The 24461-nt window shown below is 42.2% G+C and overlaps 1 protein-coding gene and 1 non-coding gene across 2 annotated transcripts in view; both read left to right on the top strand.

The window, feature by feature from the left end:
* Nucleotides 1-22074, top strand: part of LOC126417019 (odorant receptor Or1-like) — a 144138-nt gene extending 122064 nt beyond the window's left edge. Inside the window, exon 5 of the mRNA XM_050084908.1 lies at nucleotides 21870-22074. Coding sequence (XP_049940865.1) covers nucleotides 21870-21932 — 63 coding nt within the window. The 3' untranslated portion in view covers nucleotides 21933-22074. The remainder of the gene's footprint in view (nucleotides 1-21869) is intronic.
* Nucleotides 20594-20667, top strand: Trnat-ugu (transfer RNA threonine (anticodon UGU)). The gene has a single exon. It is a non-coding gene; the product is annotated as a tRNA-Thr (tRNA).
* Nucleotides 22075-24461: the final 2387 nt, after the last annotated feature.

Below are 24461 nucleotides of genomic sequence, written 5' to 3'. Positions count from 1 at the left end.
GACAGCCAACCACGTTGGACAAAACGTAATAGTAAACTCAGATGAGGATCCGTAGCTGTCTCACGTGCCACCTGACGATAATCAATCGGAAAATCCCGGAGGGATTGATGCTCATCGGCGTCAATCTGATGGCAAGAGTCGTCAGAGGAATCGAAGACATCATCCGCAGCAATCGGCAATCTAGAAAGCACGTCAGCGTTTGCATGTTGAGCTGTAGAGCGATACAGTATCTCATACTGGTATTGTGATAACAAAAGAGCCCAACGTTGTAGTCTCTGAGCTGTCCGCTGCGGAACTGGTTTAGACGGCTGAAACAGTGACGTCAGGGGCTTGTGATCTGTTACTAAATAGAATGGTCTACCATAGAGGTAGTGATGGAATTTTGTGACACCAAACACAATAGCCAACGCTTCCTTGTCCAATTTGCTATAATTACACTGAGCTTTGTTTAGCAATTTAGATGCGAACGGAATAGGACGTTCGGTGTTACCGACTCGGTGAGACAACACAGCACCGAGGCCGAAAGAAGAGGCATCACAAGCTAACACCAGAGGCTTGTTAGGGTCGTAATGGACCAGACAACGATCATTCAATAAAGCCTCTTTAAGCTGCTGAAAGGCTGATTGGCAATCAGCTGACCACACAAACGGAACATTCTTACGGCGGAGACGATGCAACGGTGCAGCAGTCTGTGATGCATTAGGTATAAACCTAATATAATATGTCAATTTGCCAAGAACTGCTTGCAATTCATGCAGATTGCGAGGGGCGGGCAAATCACGAATAGCTGCTAAATGTGACTGGGAGGGATGAATGCCTTGAGCATTAATAACATGCCCCAGATACTCCATCTCCGTTAGGAAAAATGAACATTTATCGATGTTGCAACGTAGGCCTGCCTGAGACAACACTGTAAACAAACACTCCAAATTACGGAAATGTTCAGCAGGCGTCCGACCGGACACAACAATATCGTCTAAATAGTTGCAACACGATGGCACATTAGCCAGAAGTTGCGACAAAAAACGCTGAAAAACAGCTGGAGCTGACGCACAACCAAAAGGCAAACGCAGAAAACGGATCAACCCCAACGACGTGTTTATGACAAAATACTGTTGTGATTGCTCGTCGAGGGGCAATTGCAAATATGCTTCACGGAGATCAATTTTGGAAAAGAAACGAGCTTCCCCTAACTTGTCCATCAGCTCGTCCGGTCGAGGCAAAGGAAAAGAATCAATGACAGTCTGAGGATTAACTGTCGACTTAAAATCAGCACACAAACGTAACTTGCCAGACGGTTTCTTTATAATAACTAAGGGAGAAGCCCACTGGCTCGCTGAAACGGGTTGAATAACACCGTTGTTTTGCCAACGACGAAGTTCATCTTCTACAGGTGCCCGGAGGGCGTGAGGCACTGGACGAGCACGACAAAATCGAGGCTGAGCATTATCTTTTAACGTAATATGAGCGGCAAAGTTCGCAGCACAACCGAGTTCTTCTTTAAATATGCCACTGTATCGTTTACACAAATCGGTTATGCTGTCTTGAGGAATAACAACAGACTTAATTGGCAACACATTGTCTTGGATAGACAGGCCAAACAAGTCAAAACAGTCTAATCCGAAAATGTTTACACTGTCTGAAGCGCGGAGCACTGTGAATGAAACTGTTTTTGTATTGCCACGGAATGTGGCTGGCACGCTACATACACCTAACGCAGGAATTTGTTCTCCACTATAAGTTGCCAAAGAATGTTTTGCCGCTGAAAGTTTAGGGCGGCCGATAGCCGCATACGTAGCACTATTTATGAGAGTCACAGACGCACCAGTGTCTAATTGAAAATTGAAGGTCTTATCCTGGATGCGTAGCTTCACAAATAGTTTATTACACTGTCTCTGGATCGGTGCAGTGGAGGCGGAAGACACAAAATCAGCGCGTTTAGCGCGTGTTCGCTGCTTACGACAACTCGTGGGTTGGGCGGGTGGAACAACAACTCCCGCTGCACTTGCAGTCTGTACATCACTTTTTACAGCGTTTGAATTGCGCTTGGGTCGCATAGCAGAGGGCTGGGTGGGTGGCTTATTGCGAACAAGTTTATTACCCACACGAACCGTGGAAGAGTCTTTAAACGCGACCTTCTGGGCGGGCTGGCTTTGAAGAACATGAATATCCATGGGCTGGGCAGCACTAGAATTGTTCTTGCGTTTACGCAAACAAACAGTCTGGATGTGTCCTTTCCTTTGACAAAAGTGACAAACCGCGTTTCTTAACGGGCAACGTTCACGAGGATGAGCAAGAACACACTTAGGGCAAGACTTAACTCTATCATTTTGCACACGCGGCTGACGAATGTGTTTAACATGACGCGGCCGGCTAGTGTTTACAGTCTGACTCTGCCGGTGGGGCCGCGGGCGTGACATAACTTGCTTAGCACAGGCAATTTGAGAAATACATGGCTGATCTAACTCACACTCAGCATAGTCAAAAGTATCTTGGGCTTCAATAATGTTCATCACAGTCTCTAATGACGGGTCAGGCAACTCTAAGATAGCAGCACGAATCCGAGAATCTGCAATGTTTTGAGTAATAGCGTCTCGTAACATGACATCACTGTAGGAAGCTCCACACACACAATTAAATCGGCACTGACGGGTGAGGCCCCGTAAATCTGGTAACCACTGTTTATTAGATTGATGTGGCAGTTTCTTTAATCTGAATAACTTGAATCTGGCTGCTGCCACATGAACTCGCGACTCGAAATACTCAGCAAGCTTGTTAACAACAACGTCATAGTCTAAAGCTTCTGGCTGGGATTCCGGGAACAACTTACAAAGTAGTCGATAGACTTCCATGCCTGCAGTGGAAATTAAATAAAGCTGCCGCTCAGTACCTGTGATTTTGTAGACTGTCATGTGCGCCTGCAACTGCGCGAAATATTCTCGCCATTCTTCTCGTGATGCATCAAAAGTACGGAAAGGTGGTGCTGCCTGTGCTTGTTCCTTTTGTGTTGGAGGATTAGCCGCTTGTTTGGCGATTGCTTCCACCAGACTTTGTATCTGCTGACTCTGTAACAAGATCAACTGTTGTAAGTCGGCAGACATAGTGAACACAAATTAAACCAGCCCCCAAAATTTTATCGCTATAATTAGTATAACCAGAAACAAGTTGAACCAGCCCTGGACACGAGGTCGGAAGCCCTCGTCGCCAGTTTTGTGGCGGCGTTCGTAGGGACAAACAATTCGCTGTAGAAACGGCCTACGAAGTCACCGCCACACTTTTAATAGCGGGCCGACCGGTCCGCTGGAACAGTGAACAGAAAGATGAAAACCCAAACACTCTGATTAAATAAAAGTCGGTACTTATCTTTATTAACGAAGATACAGAAACACAGTAGTGATCTCCGTGTCTACAGAGATCTGTCTAGTTCGAGTCGGAGCGGCTAGGTCAGCGTTGGCTGACGACAAACAACAACTCTGCTGTGATGAACACACGACTGACTAGCAAGTGCACAATTCGGTGGCGAGTATACAACTGAGCGGCGAATACAGAACTGTCCTAGCGCTCGCGACTCCAGTGCTTAAGAAGCCAGAAGCCAGCGGTGGCGCGCGCAGACTTGCGGCGATTTCCTGTATCGCTGGCGCTGCTTATGCGGACAGCGTCCGGACTTTGATGCTGCCAACCTTTTGGCAGCGGGCTCGGGTGGCATTACTGGCTAGGACACAACAGTAATTTACTTGGATATTTTGCCTCTTGTGACCAGTCTCCGTCAGTTTTTTGTTTTATGTCTCATCATTTTATTCATATGGCAATACAGTGGAGGGAATCAAGGTAGCTGTTGATGAGACAGAGAAAACAAGTATTTTAGTGTTAGTAGTTAACAATTGTTCTGCTCTTGGTATTGTTGAGTGGTTATTGCTGAATTCAAGTTGTTGTTGTTGTGGTCTTCAGTCCTGAGACTGGTCTGATGCAGCTCTCCATGCTACTCTATATTGTGCAAACTTCTTCATCTCCCAGTACTTACTACAACCTACATCCTTCTGAATCTGCTTAGTGTATTCATGTCTTGGTCTCGCTCTATGATTTTTACCCTCCACGCTGCCCGCCAATGCTAAATTTGTGGTCCCTTGACGCCTCAGAACATATCCTACCAACCAGTCCCTTCTTCTTGTCAAGTTGTGCCACAAACTCCTCTTCTCCCCAATTCTATTCAATACCTCATCATTAGTTAAGTGGTCTACCCATCTAGTCTTCAGCATTCTTCTGTAGCACCATGTTTCGAAAGCTTCTATTCTCTTCCTGTCCAAACTATTTATCATCCATGTTTCACTTCCATACATGGCTACACTCCATAAAAGTACTTTCAGAAACGACTTCCTGACACTTAAATCTATACTCGATGTTAACAAATTTCTCTTCTTCAGAAACGTTTTCCTAGCCATTGCCAGGCTACATTTTATATCCTCTATACATTGACCATCATCAGTTATTTTGCTCCCCAAATAGCAAAACTCCTTTACTACTTTAAGTGTCTCACTTCCTAATCTAATTCCCTCAGCATCACCCGACTTAATTTGACTACATTCCATTATCCTTGTTTTGATTTTGTTGATGTTCATCTTATATCCTCCTTTCAAGAGACTGCCTTTCCGTTCAACTGCTCTTGCAAGTCCTTTGCTGTCTCTGACAGAATTACAATGTCATCGGCGAACCTCAAAGTTTTTATTTCTTCTTCATGGATTTTAATACCTACTCTGAATTTTTCTTTTGTTTCCTTTACTGCTTGCTCAATATACAGATTGAATAACATTGGGGATAGGCTACAACCCTGTCTCACTCCCTTCCCAACCACTGCTTCCCTTTCATGCCCCTCGACTCTTATAACTGCCATCTGGTTTCTGTACAAATTGTAAATAGCCTTTCGCTCCCTGCATTTTACCCCTGCCACCTTTAGAATTTGAAAGAGAGCATTCCAGTCAACATGGTCAAAAGCTTTCTTTAAGTCTACAAATTCTAGAAAAGTAGGTTTGCCTTTCCTTAATCTATCTTTTAACATAAGTCGTAGGGTCAGTATTGCCTCACATGTTCCAACATTTCTAGGAATCCAAATTGCTCTTCCCTGAGGTCGGCTTCTACCAGTTTTCCCATTTGTCTGTAAAGAATTCGTGTTAGTATTTTGCAGCTGTGACTTATTAAACTGATAGTTCGGTAATTTTTACATCTGTCAACTACTGCTTTCTTTGGGATTGGAATTATTGTATTCTTCTTGAAGTCTGAGGGTATTTCGTCTGTCTCATACATCTTGCTCACCAGATGGTAGAGTTTTGTCAGGACTGGATCTCCCAAGGCCGTCAGTAGTTCCAATGGAATGTTGCCTTCTCCCGGGGCCTTGTTTCGACTCAGGTCTTTCAGTGCTCTCTCAAACTATTCACGCAGTATCATATCTCCCATATCATCTTCATCTACATCCTCTTCCATTTCCATAATATTGTCCGCAAGTACATCGCTCTTGTATAGACCCTCTATATACTCCTTCCACCTTTCTGCTTTCTCTTCTTTGCTTAGAACTGGGTTTGCATCTGAGCTCTTGATATTCATACAAGTGGTTCTCTTTTCTCCAAAGGTCTCTTTAATTTTCATGTAGGCAGTATCTATCTTACCCCTAGTGAGATAAGCCTCAACATCCTCACATTTGTCCTGTAGCCATCCCTGCTTAGCCATTTTGCACTTCCTGTCGATCTCATTTTTAGACGTTTGTATTCCTTTGAGAGCATAAAGAGCAAAAAAGATGAAATGGACATATGACCAGAAATGCATTCCCATGGAGGTACATTCACTTGAAGGTGCAGACAAAAGATCTTTGACAGTGTAGATTTCAGTGTTTGAAAGCATACCTGAGAACACACCAGGCAAATGGGAATGTTCTGTCTTTACTAGAATTTTAACTCCACACTCAAGAGGGCAATGAGATGGAGCACAATCATGTAGTAGCCACTTTACCCTTCATATGTTCCAGCAGCAGAGGCAGGGTTACCTGCAGGAAGTGTAGATACAGCGTGTGGACAACAATATGGAAACATGATGAGAAATGCATGCTTACATAAATGTCGATGCTAGTCATGCTTACAGGCTGCACCATTGTATTTGAATAGGAATAGCACCTCTGCAATGTCTACAATATATTGCAAGTGTCAGTCATGGTCAGAACAGTCTTCTATGTAGCTATGAGTGCATTGCGTTGGAGCTTAGTGAATTCAAATGTTGCAAATTGTTGGTGCTCTAATGGTGGGTGCATCTATAACCAAGGTAGCCAAAGTGTTTGTTGTTTCAAAAGGAACCATATCAAAGATTTATGCTGCATACTAGGCAAGTGGGAAAAGATCTGTTAAGTCATAATGTGGATGAAAATTTGTGTCAAGTGAATGGGACAAGCAGTCATTGAAGAGGACTGTGACAAAAAGTAAGATGATAATAGCTGCAAAAGTCACTGCAGAGATGAATATTACACTTGCAAACCCGTTCAGTGCCAAAACGACATGAAGAAAGCTCCATAAGTGGGAAATTGCAGGCAAGTTGGAATTCCAAAACCACTTGTCAGTGATGCAAATGCCTGTAAAAAGAAAACATGGTGCTAAAATCATAAAACGTGACCTATGGAGCAATGGAAGAAAGTCACTTTGTCAGATAAGTTTTGCTGCTCACCGTCTCCAACTTCTGGCCTAGTTTATGTCCTTGAACATGGTTGGGATTCAGTGACAATTTGAGCAGCCATATCATGACATTCCATGGATCCTCCAAGATTGCATTACTGCTAATGATTAAGTACCCATTTCGGTTGATCAGGTCCATCTCATGGTAAAATGTTTGTTCTCCAATGGTGATGCTGTGTTCCAAAATGATAATGCCCCTGTTCACACAGCTCACATTGTCCGTAACTGGTTTATGAGCATGAGAATAAATTGTTGCAACTCCCCTGGGCACCAAAGTCATGATACCTCAATATTATTGAGCCTTTGTGATCTGTCTTTCAGAGAAGGGCGCATAATTGTTATTTCCTTCCTTGCCTCTCTTTTCCGGGAAGAATGGTATACAATTCCGTTGAATACCATACAGGACCTATATTTATCCATTGTGAGATAACAAGCAGCAGTTTTGAATGCCAACAGTTTTTCTACAGCTTATTAGGTGTAGTAATGTACTGTTTTTTGATGTTTCTATGTTTTTGTCCGCCCCTGTATGCCTTGCCTATGAAGGATTGTAGGATGATGACTGCTCCCATGAGGTGGTTGCCAATACTCCCTGTCTCTGCACTGAGAATAGATCAGTGTTGATGGTTCACTGGCATCATACCAAGGGGCTTCTCCATAGATCTCAGGTGGGCATTGTGAAGGTTGATGATACCGTCACTTATAAAGATAGTCTTATCTGCGAATACCCCACTTCAACCTTCCCTCGATATGTTGGCAAAAATACTTGTTCAAAACCGGTGGTAGGCAGAAAACATCTTCCGAGATTGTCCTAAACACTTTCTCCGAAAATTATTTCGAGCAGTTAGTCCACGAACCCACGCGAATTGTAAATGGTTGCGAAAACACACTTGACCTCTTAGCCACAAACAATCCAGAGCTGATAGAGAGCATCATGACTGATACAGGGATTAGTGATCACAAGGTCATTGTAGCTAGGCTCAATACCGTTTCTGACTATGCAAATGTAGACGAGAGTGGCTCAAATTCAAAGATATAGTAGCAACAGAAATTGAGAGACTCATACCTCATAAATTGGTAAGAGATGGAACTGATCCCCCATGGTACACAAAACAGGTCCGAACGCTGTTGCAGAGGCAACGGAAAAAGCATGCGAAGTTCAGAAGAATGTGAAATCCCGAAGATTGGCTAAAATTTACAGACGTGTGAAATTTGGCACGGACTTTTATGCGAGATGCCTTTAATAGGTTCCACAACGAAACATTGTCTCGAAATATGGTAGAAAATCCAAAGAAATTCTGGTCGTATGTAAAGTACACTAGCGGCAAGATACAGTCAATACCTTTGCTGCGCAGTGCCGATGGTACTGTTACCGACGACTGTGTCGCTAAAGCGGAGTTATTGAACGCAGTTTTCCGAAATTCCTTCACCAGGGAAGATGAATGGAATATTCCAGAATTTGAAACATGAACAGCTGCTAGCATGAGTTTCTTAGAAGTAGATACCTTAGGGGTTGCGAAGCAACTCAAATCGCTTGATACGGGCAAGTCTTCAGGTCCAGATTGTATACCGATTAGGTTTCTTTCAGATTACGATGATACAATAGCTCCCTACTTAGCAATCATATACAACCGCTCGCTCACCAATAGATCTGTACCTGCAGATTGGAAAATTGCGCAGGTCGCACCAGTGTTTAAGAAGGGTAGTAGGAGTAATCCATCGAACTATAGACCTATATCATTGATGTCGGTTTGCAGTAGGGTTTTGGAGCTTATACTGTATTCAAACATTATGAATCACCTTGAAGGGAATGATCTATTGATACGTAATCAGCATGGTTTCAGAAAACATCGTTCTTGTGCAACGCAGCTAGCTCTTTATTCGCACGAAGTAATGGCCGCTATCGACAGGGGATCTCAAGTTGATTCCGTTTTTCTAGATTTCCGAAAAGCTTTTGACACCATTCCTCAGAAGCGACTTATAATCAAGCTGCGGGCCTATGGGGTATCATTTCAGTTGTGCGACTGAATTCGTGATTTCCTGTCAGGAAGGTCGCAGTTCGTAGTAGTAGATGGGAAATCATCAAGTAAAACTGAAGTGATATCAAGTGTTCCCCAGGGAAGCGTCCTGGGACCTCTGCTGTTCCTGATATATATAAATGACCTGGGTGACAATCTGAGCAGTTCTCTTACGTTGTTCGCAGATGATGCTGTAATTTACCATCTAGTAATGTCATCTGAAGACCAGTATCAGTTGCAAAGCGATTTAGAAAAGATTGCTGTATGGTGTGGCAGGTGGCAGTTGATGCTAAATAACGAAAAGTGTGAGGTGATCCACATGAGTTCCAAAAGAAATCCATTGGAATTCGATTACTCGATAAATAGTACAATTCTCAAGGCTGTCAATTCAACTAAGTACCTGGGTGTAAAAATTACGAACAGCTTCAGTTGGAAAGACCACATAGACAATATTGTGGGGAAGGCGAGCCAAAGGTTGTGTTTCATTGGCAGGACACTTAGAAGATGTAACAAGTCCACTAAAGTGACAGCTTACACTACAATCGTTCGTTCTCTGTTAGAATATTGCTGCGCGGTGTGGGATCCTTACCAGGTGGGATTGACGGAGGACATTGAAAGGGTGCAAAAAAGGGCAGCTCGTTTTGTATTATCGCATAATAGGGGAGAGAGTGTGGCAGATATGTTACACGAGTTGGGATGGAAGTCATTAAAGCAAAGACGTTTTTCGTCGCGGCGAGATCTATTTACGAAATTTCAGTCACCAACTTTCTCTTCCGAAAATATTTTGTTGAGCCCAACCTACATAGGTAGGAATGATCATCAAAATAAAATAAGAGAAATCAGAGCTCGAACAGAAGGGTTTAGGTGTTCGTTTTTCCCGCGCGCTGTTCGGGAGTTGAATGGTAGGGAGATAGTATGATTGAGGTTCGATGAACCCTCTGCCAAGCACTTAAATGTGAATTGCGGAGTAATCATGTAGATGTAGATGTAGATGTAGGATGGATGACAGAAATCCCAGCACCATCGTGACCTGTGCGATGAACCAGTGCCAAAACCATCAGCACAGAGCCAAGTCTGTAGGTAACAAGGCCTGTACACGTTGTTGGTGGTATGGATAGTAGCAGCTGTTGTGAAGATGTTCCATTCAATCATCTGCTTTGCCTCATGCTGTTGGGTGACTGCCTGGTGCTGACACTGGATCACTCCTAAAGTCATTTTATCTCCACCTTCAAATGGGTGTACTTCCATTGGAACACATCTCTGGCTATATGTCCATACAATCTTTTTTATTCCTTACCCTTTCAGAGATTGTTTCGTGCAGTTTTTCCCCATTTAACAAAATCACCTTCTATTTTCTGACTTTATACTTTTAATGCTTTTGCAACACTTAGCATGAAACAAGCTCTCAGCCTTTGGTGCCTCTACACTACCTAAGGTGTGAATCAGGATAGTTCCTTTGAATATTTTGGTTAATTCTCTCTGTCATCCCTGTTCCTCAGAATCAATGTTTATGTCCATGTTTTGGTATGACATACTTAAATCTAAAATGTACTCATCTGGCTCTTGTGGCTTTTTATCGTACTAATCCTTTCCTTCACAACTGATTCAAAGGGGAAAGAAATGTGTCTCCTCTGAGACTGGTACATTTGTTTATACATCTTCACGATGTCCCATGACTGTTCTGTGCATGTGAAATGCTGTCTCATTTATTCCTTCATTCATCCATACTTCATGGTTCATACAACCCATAATGAAGAGGACCTTCAGGAATGTGACATTAGTGAAGCTATACATTAACAGGCAGATTGAACTAGCGGATAGGCACTTGGTGCAGGGAGTGGCAACTGACCCTTAACATAGACAAATGTAATGTATTGCGAATACATAGAAAGAAGGATCCTTTATTGTATGATTATATGATAGCGGAACAAACACTGGTAGCAGTTACTTCTGTAAAATATCTGGGAGTATGCGTACGGAACGATTTGAAGTGGAATGATCATATAAAACTAATTGTTGGTAAGGCGGGTACCAGGTTGAGATTCATTGGGAGAGTGCTTAGAAAATGTAGTCCATCAACAAAGGAGGTGGCTTACAAAACACTCGTTCGACCTATACTTGAGTATTGCTCATCAGTGTGGGATCCGTACCAGGTCGGGTTGACGGAGGAGATAGAGAAGATCCAAAGAAGAGCGGCGCGTTTCGTCACTGGGTTATTTGGTAACCGTGATAGCGTTACGGAGATGTTTAATAAACTCAAGTGGCAGACTCTGCAAGAGAGGCGCTCTGCATCGCGGTGTAGCTTGCTCGCCAGGTTTCGAGAGGGTGCGTTTCTGGATGAGGTATCGAATATATTGCTTCCCCCTACTTATACTTCCCGAGGAGATCACGAATGTAAAATTAGAGAGATTAGAGCGCGCACGGAGGCTTTCAGACAGTCGTTCTTCCCGCGAACCATACGCGACTGGAACAGGAAAGGGAGGTAATGACAGTGGCACGTAAAGTGCCCTCCGCCACACACCGTTGGGTGGCTTGCGGAGTATCAATGTAGATGTAGATGTAGATGTAGAACTACTGATGGCTCTTCTGTAAAAAAAAACAAGTAATCTCACATCAGTCTTCTTCAGTTTCCTTGAAGTCACAAAATCCTTTATTTTTTCCACATTAGAGTTCATACCATATTTTTCATAACTGTTCAACTCCATCAATATGCTACATATGGTCTTTTCATCTTTTACTAATAATGAGATATTAGGAGCTCACACACCTGAGTTAAAATAGGAAGATTTTGCATCAAATTTGGGTGCAGTGTTACTACAAACAAATATGCCACTGTTTTCAATCTGACCACAAAATTCACTTCGGTACATTGTCCACCAGTTCATCTGTAACTGACTACAAATAAATAATTTGAAAATTTCAGACACTTCTCTCCACACAGATAATTTGCAAGTAATAGATTTAAAATGATTTTTAGCAACTAATGTTGAAATTTCATTTCTCTTGGCCAGATCATGTAATGCTTTGTATTTTACAACAGGATCATCTATTGCATAAACAACATTGTTGCCTTCACTCGTAATATTGTTATCTTCCACAACATTCAAAGATTCAAATTTCCTACATTGTCTTCAATATTAATTTCAATTTTGCTGAAGGCGACAATTAAGGTTGTTGATTTACAACTCCAGTTTTATTTACAAATTTATGAACTTTACTCTCTATTCTTTCTCTGTCTTGACTCAAAATTGTGAGATGATGTGTAGTTTGTTTAACTGATTGTCCTGTTTCTTTTAACCTGTTTTCGTTTTGAACCTGAGAACCACACACAAACGAGATGAAACTTAAAATGAAAATAAAATTGCTACTTAACTTGATATGTCTGCATACACTGCCCTTGTTGATCAAGTCATAAATTGTTTATTGTTCAGCATAATTATTGTCCATCACTTCTGATTGTTCAATGAGTATCAGTCCATCCATAATTTTTTGCATTTGTGCTGCTTTCTTTGAAAATTGACATATAATTTCTCCTTTTGATCTGGAAAACATAGATCCATAATGATTTCCAAGACAATCTAAGGAGTCTTCTTAGATTTTCTGCAGATGATGCTGTCATTTAACATAATATAATATCATCAGATGATCAAAACAAACAGCAATATGTTTTAGACAAGCTATTTGTATGGTGTAAAAAGTGGCAATTGAATCTGAATCATGATAAGTGTGAAGTCAGCCACATAAGCACTATAAAGAAGCCACTACATTTCAATTTCACAATAAATAAAACAAATCTAATGGCTGTAAACTCAACTAAATACTTAGGGGGATTAAGATTATGATTAATGTAAATTGGAATGATCTTGTAGATAATATAGTGGGAAAGCAAACCAAAGACTGTGATTTATTGGCAACACAGGTTTGCTAAAGACTCTGCTTACACTACACTTGTCTGGCCTCTTCTGGAGTACTGCTGTGTGGTGAGGGATCCACATAAGATAGGATTGATGGAGAAGATCAAAAAAGTTCAAAGAATCATGGCTCATTTTGCATTATCACGAAATAGTGGAGAGAATGGCACAGATGTGATAGACAAAATGGGATGGAAGTTAATAAAACAAAGGTGTTTTAAGTTGCAGCAGGACCTTTCCATGAAATTTCAATCACTAGCTTTCTCCCAAGAGTGTGAAAATATTTTATTGGTGCCCACCTACGTGGAGAGTAATGATATCGTAATAAAATAATAGAAATCAGAGCTCACACAGAAAGATTTAAGTGTTTTTTTTTCCTGGGCAATGTTCAAGAGTGGAATAGCAGAAAAGTAGCTTTAAGGTGGTTTGATGAACCCTCTGTGAGGCAGTCAATTGTGAATTGCAGAGTAGTCATACAGATGTAAATATAGATGTAGATGTGTCCAAATTTTGGTCATTAATTTATCCCAGACAACAGTACACACATTATTATGAACTCCCCTTCGGCTGTGTAGAGTGGCCGCACGGTTAGAGGAGCCATGTCACTAATCGAGCGACCCCTCCTGCCGGAGGTTCGAGTCCTCCCTCGGGCATGGGTGTGAGTGTTGTCCTTAGCGTTAAGTTAGTTTCTATAGTGTGTCGGTCTAGGGACCGATGACCTCAGCAGTTTGGGCCCTTAGGAATTCACACACACACATTAACTCCCCTTCATTACTATTAGAAACATGAAATTATTCTTGTGCATTTGTTTTATGAATAATCAAACAATGGAAAATTGAGGATTGAATGTAACAGTATTATGAGAAGGGAAGTTGCTTCTTGCCATATAGCGGAGGTGCTGCACTGCAGATAGGCGCTACAAAAAGACTTTCACAGTGAAAGCTTTCGGCCATTGACCATTGGCAACTGAAACCACACTGCTAGCAGCAGCACCAGAGCATGATGGGACTGGTGACCGGGTGGGGGTAAGGAGTAGTCTGGGATGGGGAGGGGGAGGGATAGTATGGTGGGAGTGACAGACAGTGAAGTGCTCCAGGATGGGCAGGGGAGAGGTGAGGAGGGGGGAGGAAGTATTAGGAAAGGAGAGAAATAAAAAGACTGGATGTGGTGGTAGAATGATGGCTGCGCAGTGCTGGAATGGAAACAGGGAAGGGGTTGGATGAGTGAGAACAGTGATTAATGAAGATTGAGGCCAGGAGGGTTATGGGAACGTAGCATGTATTGAAGGGAAACTTCCCACCTGCGCAATTCAGAAGAGCTGGTGTTGGTGGGAAGGATCTATATGGCACAGGCTGTGAAGCAGTCATTGAAATGAAGGGTATCATGTTTGGCAGCATGTTCAGTAACAGGGTGGTCCACTTGTTTCTTGGCCACCATTTGTCAGTGGCCATTCATGCAGACAGACAGCTTGTTGGTTGTCATGCCTACATAGAATGCAGCACAGTGGTTGCAGCTTGCTTGAAGACCACATGACTAGTTTCACAAGTAGCCCTGCCTTTGGTGGGATAGGTGATGTTAGTGACCGGACTGGGTTAGGTGGTGGTGGGAGGATGTATGGGACAGATGTTGCATCTAGGTCTATTACAGGAGTATGAGCTGTGAGGTAATGGATTGGGAGCAAGGGTTGTGTAAGGATGGACGAGTATATTGTATAGGTTCGGTGGATGGCGGAATACCACAGTAGGTGGGGTGGGAAGTGTAGCGGGACTTTGAATTTCGCCGCGCTACACTCGTTCCCTCAGATAAAAATTATACCGTCGCAGCGGTATGAGTCCCCCCCCATGAACCATGGACCTTGCCATTGGTGGGGAGGCTTGCGTGCCTCAGCGATACAGATAGCCGTACCGTAGGTGCAACCACAACGGAGGGATATCTGTTGAGAGGCCAGACAAACGTGTGGTTCCTGAAGAGGGGCAGCAGCCATTTCAGTAGTTGCAAGGGCAACAGTCTGGATGATTGACTGATCTGGCCTTGTAACAATAACCAAAACGGCCTTGCTGTGCTGGTACTGCGAACGGCTGAAAGCAAGGGGAAACTACAGCTGTAATTTTTCCCGAAGGCATGCAGCTCTACTGTATGGTTAATGATGATGGCATCCTCTTGGGTAAAACGTTCCGGAGGTAAAATAGTCCCCCATTCAGATCGCCGGGCAGGGACTACTCAAGAGGACGTCGTTATCAGGAGAAAGAAAACAGGCATTCTACGGATCGGAGCGTGGAATGTCAGATCCCTTAATCGGGCAGGTAGGTTAGAAAATTTAGAAAGGGAAATGGATAGGTTAAAGTTAGATATAGTGGGAATTAGTGAAGTTCGGTGGCAGGAGGAACAAGACTTTTGGTCAGGCGCATACAGGGTTATAAATACAAAGTCAAATAGGGGTAATGCAGGAGTAGGTTTAATAATGAATAGGAAAATAGGAATGCAGGTAAGCTACTACAAACAGCATAGTGAACGCATTATTGTGGCCAAGATAGATATGAAGCCCACACCTACTACAGTAGTACAAGTTTATATGCCAACTAGCTCTGCAGATGACGAAGAAATTGAAGAAATGTATGATGAAATAAAAGAAATTAATCAGATTGTGAAGGGAGACGAAAATTTAATAGTCATGGGTGACTGGAATTCGAGTGTAGGAAAAGGGAGAGAAGGAAACGTAGTAGGTGAATATGGATTGGGGCTAAGAAATGAAAGAGGAAGCCGCCTGGTAGAATTTTGCACAGAGCACAACATAATCATAGCTAACACTTGGTTTAAGAATCATGAAAGAAGGTTGTATACATGGAAGAACCCTGGAGATACTAAAAGGTATCAGATAGATTATATAATGGTAAGACAGAGATTTAGGAACCAGGTTTTAAATTGTAAGACATTTCCAGGGGCAGATGTGGACTCTGACCACAATCTAATGGTTATGACCTGTAGATTAAAACTGAAGAAACTGCAAAAAGGTGGGAATTTAAGGAGATGGGACCTGGATAAACTGAAAGAACCAGAGGTTGTACAGAGTTTCAGGGAGAGCATAAGGGAACAATTGACAGGAATGGGGGAAAGAAATACAGTAGAAGATGAATGGGTAGCTTTGAGGGATGAAGTAGCGAAGGCAGCAGAGGATCAAATAGGTAAAAAGACGAGGGCTAGTAGAAATCCTTGGGTAACAGAAGAAATATTGAATTTAATTCATGAAAGGAGAAAATATAAAAATGCAGTAAATGAAGCAGGCAAAAAGGAATACAAACGTCTCAAAAATGAGATCGACTGGAAGTGCAAAATGGCTAAGCAATGATGGCTAGAGGACAAATGTAAGGATGTAGAGGCCTATCTCACTAGGGGTAAGATAGATACTGCCTACAGGAAAATTAAAGAGACCTTTGGAGATAAGAGAACGACTTGTATGAATATCAAGAGCTCAGATGGAAACCCAGTTCTAAGCAAAGAAGGGAAAGCAGAAAGGTGGAAGGAGTATATAGAGAGTCTATACAAGGGCGATGTACTTGAGGACAATATTATGGAAATGGAAGAGGATGTAGATGAAGATGAAAAGGGAGATATGATACTGCGTGAAGAGTTTGAGAGAGCACTGAAAGACCTGAGTCGAAACAAGGCCCCCGGAGTAGACAACATTCCATTGGAACTACTGACGGCCTTGGGAGAGCCATTCCTGACAAAACTCTACCATCTGGTGAGCAAGATGTATGAAACATGCGAAATACCCTCAGACTTCAAGAAGAATATAATAATTCCAATCCCAAAGAAAGCAGGTGTTGACAGATGTTAAAATTACCGAACTATCAGTTTAATAAGTCACAGCTGCAAAATACTAACACGAATTCTTTACAGATGAATGGAAAAACTATTAGAAGCCAACCTCTGGGAAGATCAGTTTGGATTCCGTAGAAACACTGGAACACGTGAGGCAATACTGACTTTACGACTTATCTTAGAAGAAAGATTAAGGAAAGGCAAACCTACGTTTCTAGCATTTGTAGACTTAAAGAAAGCTTTTGACAATGTTGACTGGAATACTCTCTTTCAAATTCTAAAGGTGGTAGGGGTAAAATACATGGAGTGAAAGGCTATTTACAATTTGTACAGAAACCAGATGGCAGTTATAAGAGTCGAGGGACATGAAAGGGAAGCAGTGGTTGGGAATGGAGTAAGACAGGGTTGTAGCCTCTCCCCGATGTTGTTCAATCTGTATATTGAGCAAGCAGTAAAGGAAACAAAAGAAAAATTCGGTGTAGGTATTAAAATCCATGGAGAAGAAATAAAAACTTTGAGGTTCGCCGATGACATTGTAATTCTGTCAGAGACAGCAAAGGACTTGGAAGAGCAGTTGAATGGAACGGACAGTGTCTTGAAAGGAGGATATGAACATCAACAAAAGCAAAACAAGGATAATGGAATGTAGTCGAACTAAGTCGGGTGATGCTGAGGGAATTAGATTAGGAAATGAGACACTTAAAGTAGTAAAGGAGTTTTGCTATTTGGGGAGCAAAATAACTGATGATGTACGGAGTAGAGAGGATATAAAGTGTAAACTGGCAATGGCAAGGAAAGCATTTCTGAAGAAGAGAAATTTGTTAACATCGAGTATAGATTTAAGTGTCAGGAAGTCATTTCTGAAAGTATTTGTATGGAGTGTAGCCATGTATGGAAGTGAAACATGGACGATAACTAGTTTGGACAAGAAGAGAATAGAAGCTTTCGATATGTGGTGCTACAGAAGAATGCTGAAGATTAGATGGGTAGATCACATAACTAATGAGGAAGTATTGAATAGGATTGGGGAGAAGAGAAGTTTGTGGCACAACTTGACCAGAAGAAGGGATCGGTTGGTAGGACATGTTCTGAGGCATCAGGGGATCACCAATTTAGTATTGGAGGGCAGTGTGGAGGGTAAAAATCGTAGAGGGAGACCAAGAGATGAATACACCAAGCAGATTCAGAAGGATGTAGGTTGCAGTAGGTACTGGGAGATGAAAAAGCTTGCACAGGATAGAGTAGCAAGGAGAGCTGCATCAAATCAGTCTCAGGATTGAAGACCACAACAACAACAACACAACAAGCGGTATGAGCGTTCGACGGCAGAGAAAATACTAAAATTGTAACTCTTTTTTGTTTTTCTATCTGTTTCATTATTGTCTCTCGAGAGCAGAAGCTTAAGGCACACGTGATCTGATGAAGACCTAAAAAACTTATTAGCTAGTCTTGATCTGATTTGGATATTTACCGTCAGTGAAGGCTTCAGTGAGACCCTTGGTATATTTCAAGAGGGACTGCTCATCACTGCAGATGTGATGACCATGGGTGGCTAGGCCGTATGGAAGAAACTTTTTGGTATGGAATGGGGGGCAGCTGTCGTAGCGGAGGTATTGCTGTTGGTTAGAAGGTTTGATATGGATGGAGGTACTGATGTAGCCATCTTGGAAGTGGAGGTCAACATCTAGGAAGGTGGCTTGTTGGGTTGAGTAGGACCAGGTGAAGCAAATGGGGGAGAAGTTGGTGAGGTTCTGGAGGAATGTGGGTAGGTTGTCCTCACCTTCAATCCAGATAGCAAAGATGTCAATAATGGATGTGAACCAGGTGAGGGGTTTAGGATTCTGGGTTTTTAGGAAGGGTTTTTCTAGATGGCCCTTGAGTAGGTTGGCATAGGATGGTGCCATACAGGTACCCATAGCCATACCCTAGATTTGCTTGTAGGTAATGCCTTCAAAGGAGAAGTAATTGTGAGTGAGGATACAGTTGGTCATCGCAACTAGGAAGGAGGTTGTTTGTTTGGAATCTGTCGGGCATTGGGAAAGGTAGTGTTCAATAGCAGTAAGGCCATGGGCATTAAGAATGTTAGTGTACAGGGAGGTGGCATCAATAGTTATGAGCAGGGCACTGTGTGGTAAAGGGACAGGAACTGTGGAGAGTCGGTGGAGGAAATGGTTGGAATCTTTTATATAGGAGGGTAGATTCCAGGTAATAACTTGAAGGTGTTGGTCTGTCAGAGCAGAGATTCTCTCAGTGGGAGCACACTAACTGGCCACAATGGGGCATCCTGGGTGGTTAGGTTTAGGAAGAATGTAGAAGGTAGGAGTGCAGGGAGTCATAGGGGTGAGTAGAGATATGGATTATGGGGAGAGGTTCTGGGATGGGCCTAAGGATTTGAGTGGTGACTGGAGATCCTGCTGGATTACTGGAATGGGGTCACTGTGGCAAGGTTTGTAGGTGGAAATATCTGACAGCTGGTGAAGTCCTTCCACCTGGTAATCCTTGTGGTTCAAAACAACAGTGGTGGAGCCTTTTTCCACAGGTAGGATTATAAGGTCGGGATCAGATTTTAGATGGTGGACTGCGGTTCTTTCTGTGGATGTAAGGTTAGTTTGCATGTTGAGGGATTTGGGGAATTATGGTGAGGCAAGGTTCGAGGTTAAGAAATTCAGGAAAGTAAGCAGGGGGTGGTCTGGGAGCAGTGGGGGTGGATCACAGTTGGATGGAGGAGTAAACTGAGACCTAGATGCAAGACTTCTCCCGGATATCCTCCCACCATCACTTACTCCAGTCCAGTCACTAACATCATCTATCCCATCAAAGGCAGGGCTACCTCTGAAACCAGTCATGTGGTCTACAAGCTAAGCTGCAACCACTGTACTGCATTCTATGTAGGGATGACAACCAACACGCTGTCTGTCTGCATGAATGGCCACCGAGACAAACTGTGGCCAAGAAACAAGTGGACCACCCTGTTGCTGAGCATGCTGCCAAGCATGATACCCTTCAGTACAAGGACTGCTTCACAGCCTGTGCCATATGGATCCTTCCCACCAACACCAGCTTTTCTGAATTGCGCACGTGGGAACTTTCCCTACTCTACATCCTACATTTCCGTAACCCTCCTGGCCTCGACCTTCATTAGTCATTGTCCTCACCCATCCAGCCCCTTCCCTGTTCCCATTCTAGCACTATACAGCCATTATCCCACCACCACACTCAGTCTTTTTATTTCTCTCCTTTTCCACTACCCCCCCCCCCTCCCACTCGTGCACCTCCCCTGCCCTCTGTCTAATTTGCAACACTTCACTGTCTGCCACTCGCACCAGACTATCACTCCTGCTCCCTTACCCAGCTTCCTCCTTACTCCCATCCAGTCGCCACTCCCATCATGCTCTGGTGCTGCTGCTCGCAGTGTGGTTTCAGTTGCCTGAGACTGCAATCGTGTGTGTGAGTTGCGTTTGAGTGAGTGTATGTGTGTGCACATGTGTGTGTATTGTTGACAAACGCCAATGGCCGAAAGCTTTAATCATGAGAGTCTTTTTGTTGCGCCTATCTGCAACTCAGCATCTCTGCTATATGGTGAGTAACGACTTTCCTTCTCACAATATTGTTTTATGAATCATATCTATAAGTTTGGGCAATTACTTTAAGTGAGATGGACATCCAAAATAATACTTAAATCTAAAATTGTAGATCTTTATTGAAAATATGATTCATTGAAACACGACTTGCAAAAATAATCACCCTTATGTCTAGGTGGCATGATGAGGTTTGCTGTGAAAATTTGAACACTGCTGGTTTCTATATCCTCATCAGCCTTTTTATTTTTCTACAGTTCATTCTTTAGAATATAACAGCTATTCATCTCTATAACAGCAGCTTAATAACAACTCATGCAATAGTTCTCCAACTATAACTTGTTACATAAATAAATACGAACAATACAAGAAGTTGCAGTTCAGCAATCTTACAATACATCAGTCTATTACATCCACTGAGGTTCATACACAATTAAATACTTCTGTATATACGAAGACAGTAACTATTCTCGAAAGAACAGATACTGTTGATAACCGTGCAGCTTTTCCCTGCGAATGCGCACAGGTTGCCCAAACTGCAGTCGCGCTATTCATCTGTGTCCTCGGTGGCTCAGATGGATAGAGCGTCTGCCATGTAAGCAGGAGATCCCGGGTTCGAGTCCCGGTCGGGGCACACATTTTCAGCTGTCCACATCAAGGTATACCAGCAACACCTGTCGGCAGCTGAGGGTTCCAGTTAGTCATCATTTATTCCAGGGGAAAGCTGCACGGTCATCAACAGTATCTGTTCTTTCGAGAATAGTTACTGTCTTCGTATATATAGTTAAAGGCTACCCAGCCATTGACCTTCGTCTGTGCAAATGCGCACAGGTTGCCCAAACTCTTACGGGAATCGCCAAAGCATTCGTGAGTAATGAGTGGATGGGCAAATGTCTATAAGGTACATTACATATGTAGAATTGTGGACACTTGGGAATGTGAGTCTCACGGGAAGCGTGCAAGGGATAAGTCCCTGCAGTCGCGCTATTCATATGTGTCCTCGGTGGCTCAGATGGATAGAGCGTCTGCCATGTAAGCAGGAGATCCCGGGTTTGAGTCCCAGTCGGGGCACACATTTTCAGCTGTCCGCATCGAGGTATATCAGTTCAACACCTGTCGGCAGCTGAGGGTTTCAGTTAGTCATCAAATACTTCTGTTACAAATTTTGGCAGATTATTACACAAAACAAATTATAGAATGAGACTGATAATTTAAGATACATTTATTATTTTGAATTAAATTAGGAGTATGAAAAATAATTATGTTTTCTGAAAAGAAAGCTAATTTTAATTTTCAGGTATTATTTATTTTTATGAAAAAATAAGATAAACTTTTGCTGTCAGAAATACAATGAATACAAAATTATGCTTGGATTGAGTCGTGAATTTAATGTAAGTATCATATTTTACAATTTATTACAGAGATATGAGCACTGACCAGGAGGAAGTGAATTGTATAGTACTGTGAACGACATAAAGAAGTAAAATAGACACACCAGCTAGTAGTTTCTTTGCTGGAGAAGAGAGATGGTATTTTGGAAAAGGATAAAAGGGAAGGACTTTGCCTACCCTCATTCTCATTACAGAGTATGAGTATTCTCTCTCATCCTGTGGTCTGAGTGACTTGTCCTTACCCAACATATCCCTTTCTTCTCCTCTACAAAGGAACTATTAGTTCTGACAGCTAAGTAATTGCCCCTTTTACTTTTATACGTGTCTGCTGGTGGTACTCTCCATATTGCCACTTGCATGTAAGTGCTGGCCAGAAATTCTGACACATAATACAATAATTTTCTCAACTTAATTTTCCTTTGATACAAATAATTTTATTTTGCAGTTGCTGAATGGGTCATACACTATCTTCAACATGATGTACCAAGTTCGAGGCAGAAGTGATTAACAATGGATCAGTAATACTGCAAATAGCCAACCAATAGATAATCACAAAGAAATAAAATCTTAGTTAAGAAAAGTTTTTGCTTGTATCACAATGAGATATACTAGTACACAATAACTGTATCATACAAATTAAATAAAATGAAAAGCAGATTAATTATTGTGTGGCGTATTGTGCAGGTGTAGTTTTTACGATTGTTACTGCAGATGTAGTAGTGTACACTATGGTCATTTACTGAGAAAGAGAAGATTTTCAACTTTAATTAAATATGATGACATGTCTCTACTGCCTGACTGAACCTTTCACAGTCCATCAAGAAATATTGTTACCTAAGGTGAAATATCATCACAGAGGATAAATACAAAATCCAAAATTTCTTTTTCTACTAATTTAAAAAATTATACTGCAGTATTTCTTGTTGCCCCTTGTTCGTGTTGGAACTAGTGAACGACATTGCAACTGATGTAGTGTCTTGTTGAAAGATGATTACCAAAATCTATGATTTTTTAAATGCAATACTCTATGACATAATCTGGCAAACCTGTGCAATTTACCAACAAAGTGATGTTTAGATTCAGCTAGAAAGTGATCTTATGCACAATCCCATCCTCCAAAACAGAACAATAGTAACTGGATAGATTTGTCCTTTGTTTTATTCTGCTTTGCTTGGTCTATAATTACTGAGTCTTTACTCATTTTATATTTGGCACTCATTGTCAACTTATTATAACCAAAGGAACATTCTCTATGTCATCGGTCTATGTACCATGTAATCTATCTGCTGTACGTATTCATCATGTAACTGTTTATGTATTGTATCTGGAGTTGGTGTAAAACCTGGCATTCATGCAGATAGGTGTGGGAAGCAAACAGTTATACACGGAGGTTACATTATTCAGCAATGGATGAAGTAATGGGGAAACATTATTTTGTGATGTTAACAGCTGATTTTGAACACAGATGTGCAAAGAGGTGGAAATACTGCAAAGGAACACTACTGAAACCATTTGTATTTGAAATGAGCAACAGTGTGTGTCTCTAGGTTTTAGGGCAGATAGAGTATACTCCCTTGGCAAGTACTTCCATAGTAATAGATTTTTTCTCAGTTGATATAAGCCAAAGCTGTTTTATTCAGATCAGACTGTGCACAGTATTAGTGATGACTGTCTGGGATTAAAAATGCATTACTGTACACTGCAGGACAGTCCAAAGATACTGGTGTCAGGTATAGCTCAATTTAGGCTGTCTGTCCTTTGCAAAAAGGGAACACACTGAGGCTGGAGGTTCACTGGAACAAAATACTTTATTGTGCCACTGTATTTAGTGAACAAGTTGAACAGGGAGTGCAGCGATTATTACTGTCCATTGAGTATTGATTGGAGTGTAAATTCTGAAGTAAATGTCTTGAATATATGAATACTTGAGAGGAAGTCAGTAAGCAATTATTACTCTAACCTAGAGGGACAAAATCGAGAAGGAACATAAAAAATAGAACATACAAGACATATAAAAATTCACAGAAAGGAATAAACAATACACAGAGATGCAAAAACCTTTTTAGAAAACAAAGCACCCCTGATAATTGGTGCCGAATCTGAAATTCCCTTGCTGTCATGCACATGTGACACTGCACCGTCAACACATGAGCATCAATGGTTGGTGAGAACTTTACGGTTGACTATGGTGATGACTAGCAACTGCTAAGCAGACACTATGTCAGCCCCTGAAGTGGAACTGGAGTGTAACCACAGAATTGGGCAGGAAAATCCACATGTTGGCTGAAACGGGATGTGCACGTTTGTCATTGATCTGCTTCGGCTGGTTGTTGCCCCCACTGTGGTGATTGTGGTGCTGATACTGGAGGAGGCAGAAATCTTGGTGCTATGGATGGTGGCTCTTCGTTGGAAATGTACACAGGACTGACACAGTTGATGCTAATTGTTGTGGACTTTCCACTTACCACAATATCCACTGTCAGCATACAAGCCAGAGTATGGCAATTGCAGTGGTGACTTGACACTGTTTGTTCAGAGCATCACAAGCAAGCAGATTTCTAAGTTGTGGGGCGCATAAGTTGTCAATGTACCATGTCTGAAGTCTGTGGGAGGTTTCATTCAAGCAATGTGGTCCCTTAATTACAGAAAGAATTCCAGTTGATCTTGTGTTGAAGACTGGAGTTAGCTGCCCTTGACAAATTCTCTGGGAAGGTGCAATTGTTCACCATAGACTAGTTCCACAGCCAAGGAGTCAAAACAAATCTGATTCGAACTGCTGGCCATGATCGGCATGTGTGTACAGCAGGCAGCCAAACCTAGTTAACCAAGCTGATGTGAACACAGAGGCTAAAGTTTCCACAGTGAAACTGTCCACCAGTGTTGCTTCTAGCCAGTTCATAAACGAATCGATCATTGTGATCGGATGTCACTGGCCATTCAACAGAGGAAGCAGTCCTATAATGTCAATGTGCACACGTGCAAAAACATGGGGTTACATCTGGAAAATCACTGAGTGGCACTCTGTTTTTCGGCTCAT

This window comes from Schistocerca serialis, chromosome 8, assembly GCF_023864345.2.
Source record: "Schistocerca serialis cubense isolate TAMUIC-IGC-003099 chromosome 8, iqSchSeri2.2, whole genome shotgun sequence".
Classification (NCBI taxonomy): Eukaryota; Metazoa; Arthropoda; class Insecta; order Orthoptera; family Acrididae; genus Schistocerca; species Schistocerca serialis.
The sequence above is the reverse complement of the archived record's forward strand: the minus strand, read 5'-3'. Positions and strand labels throughout refer to the sequence as shown.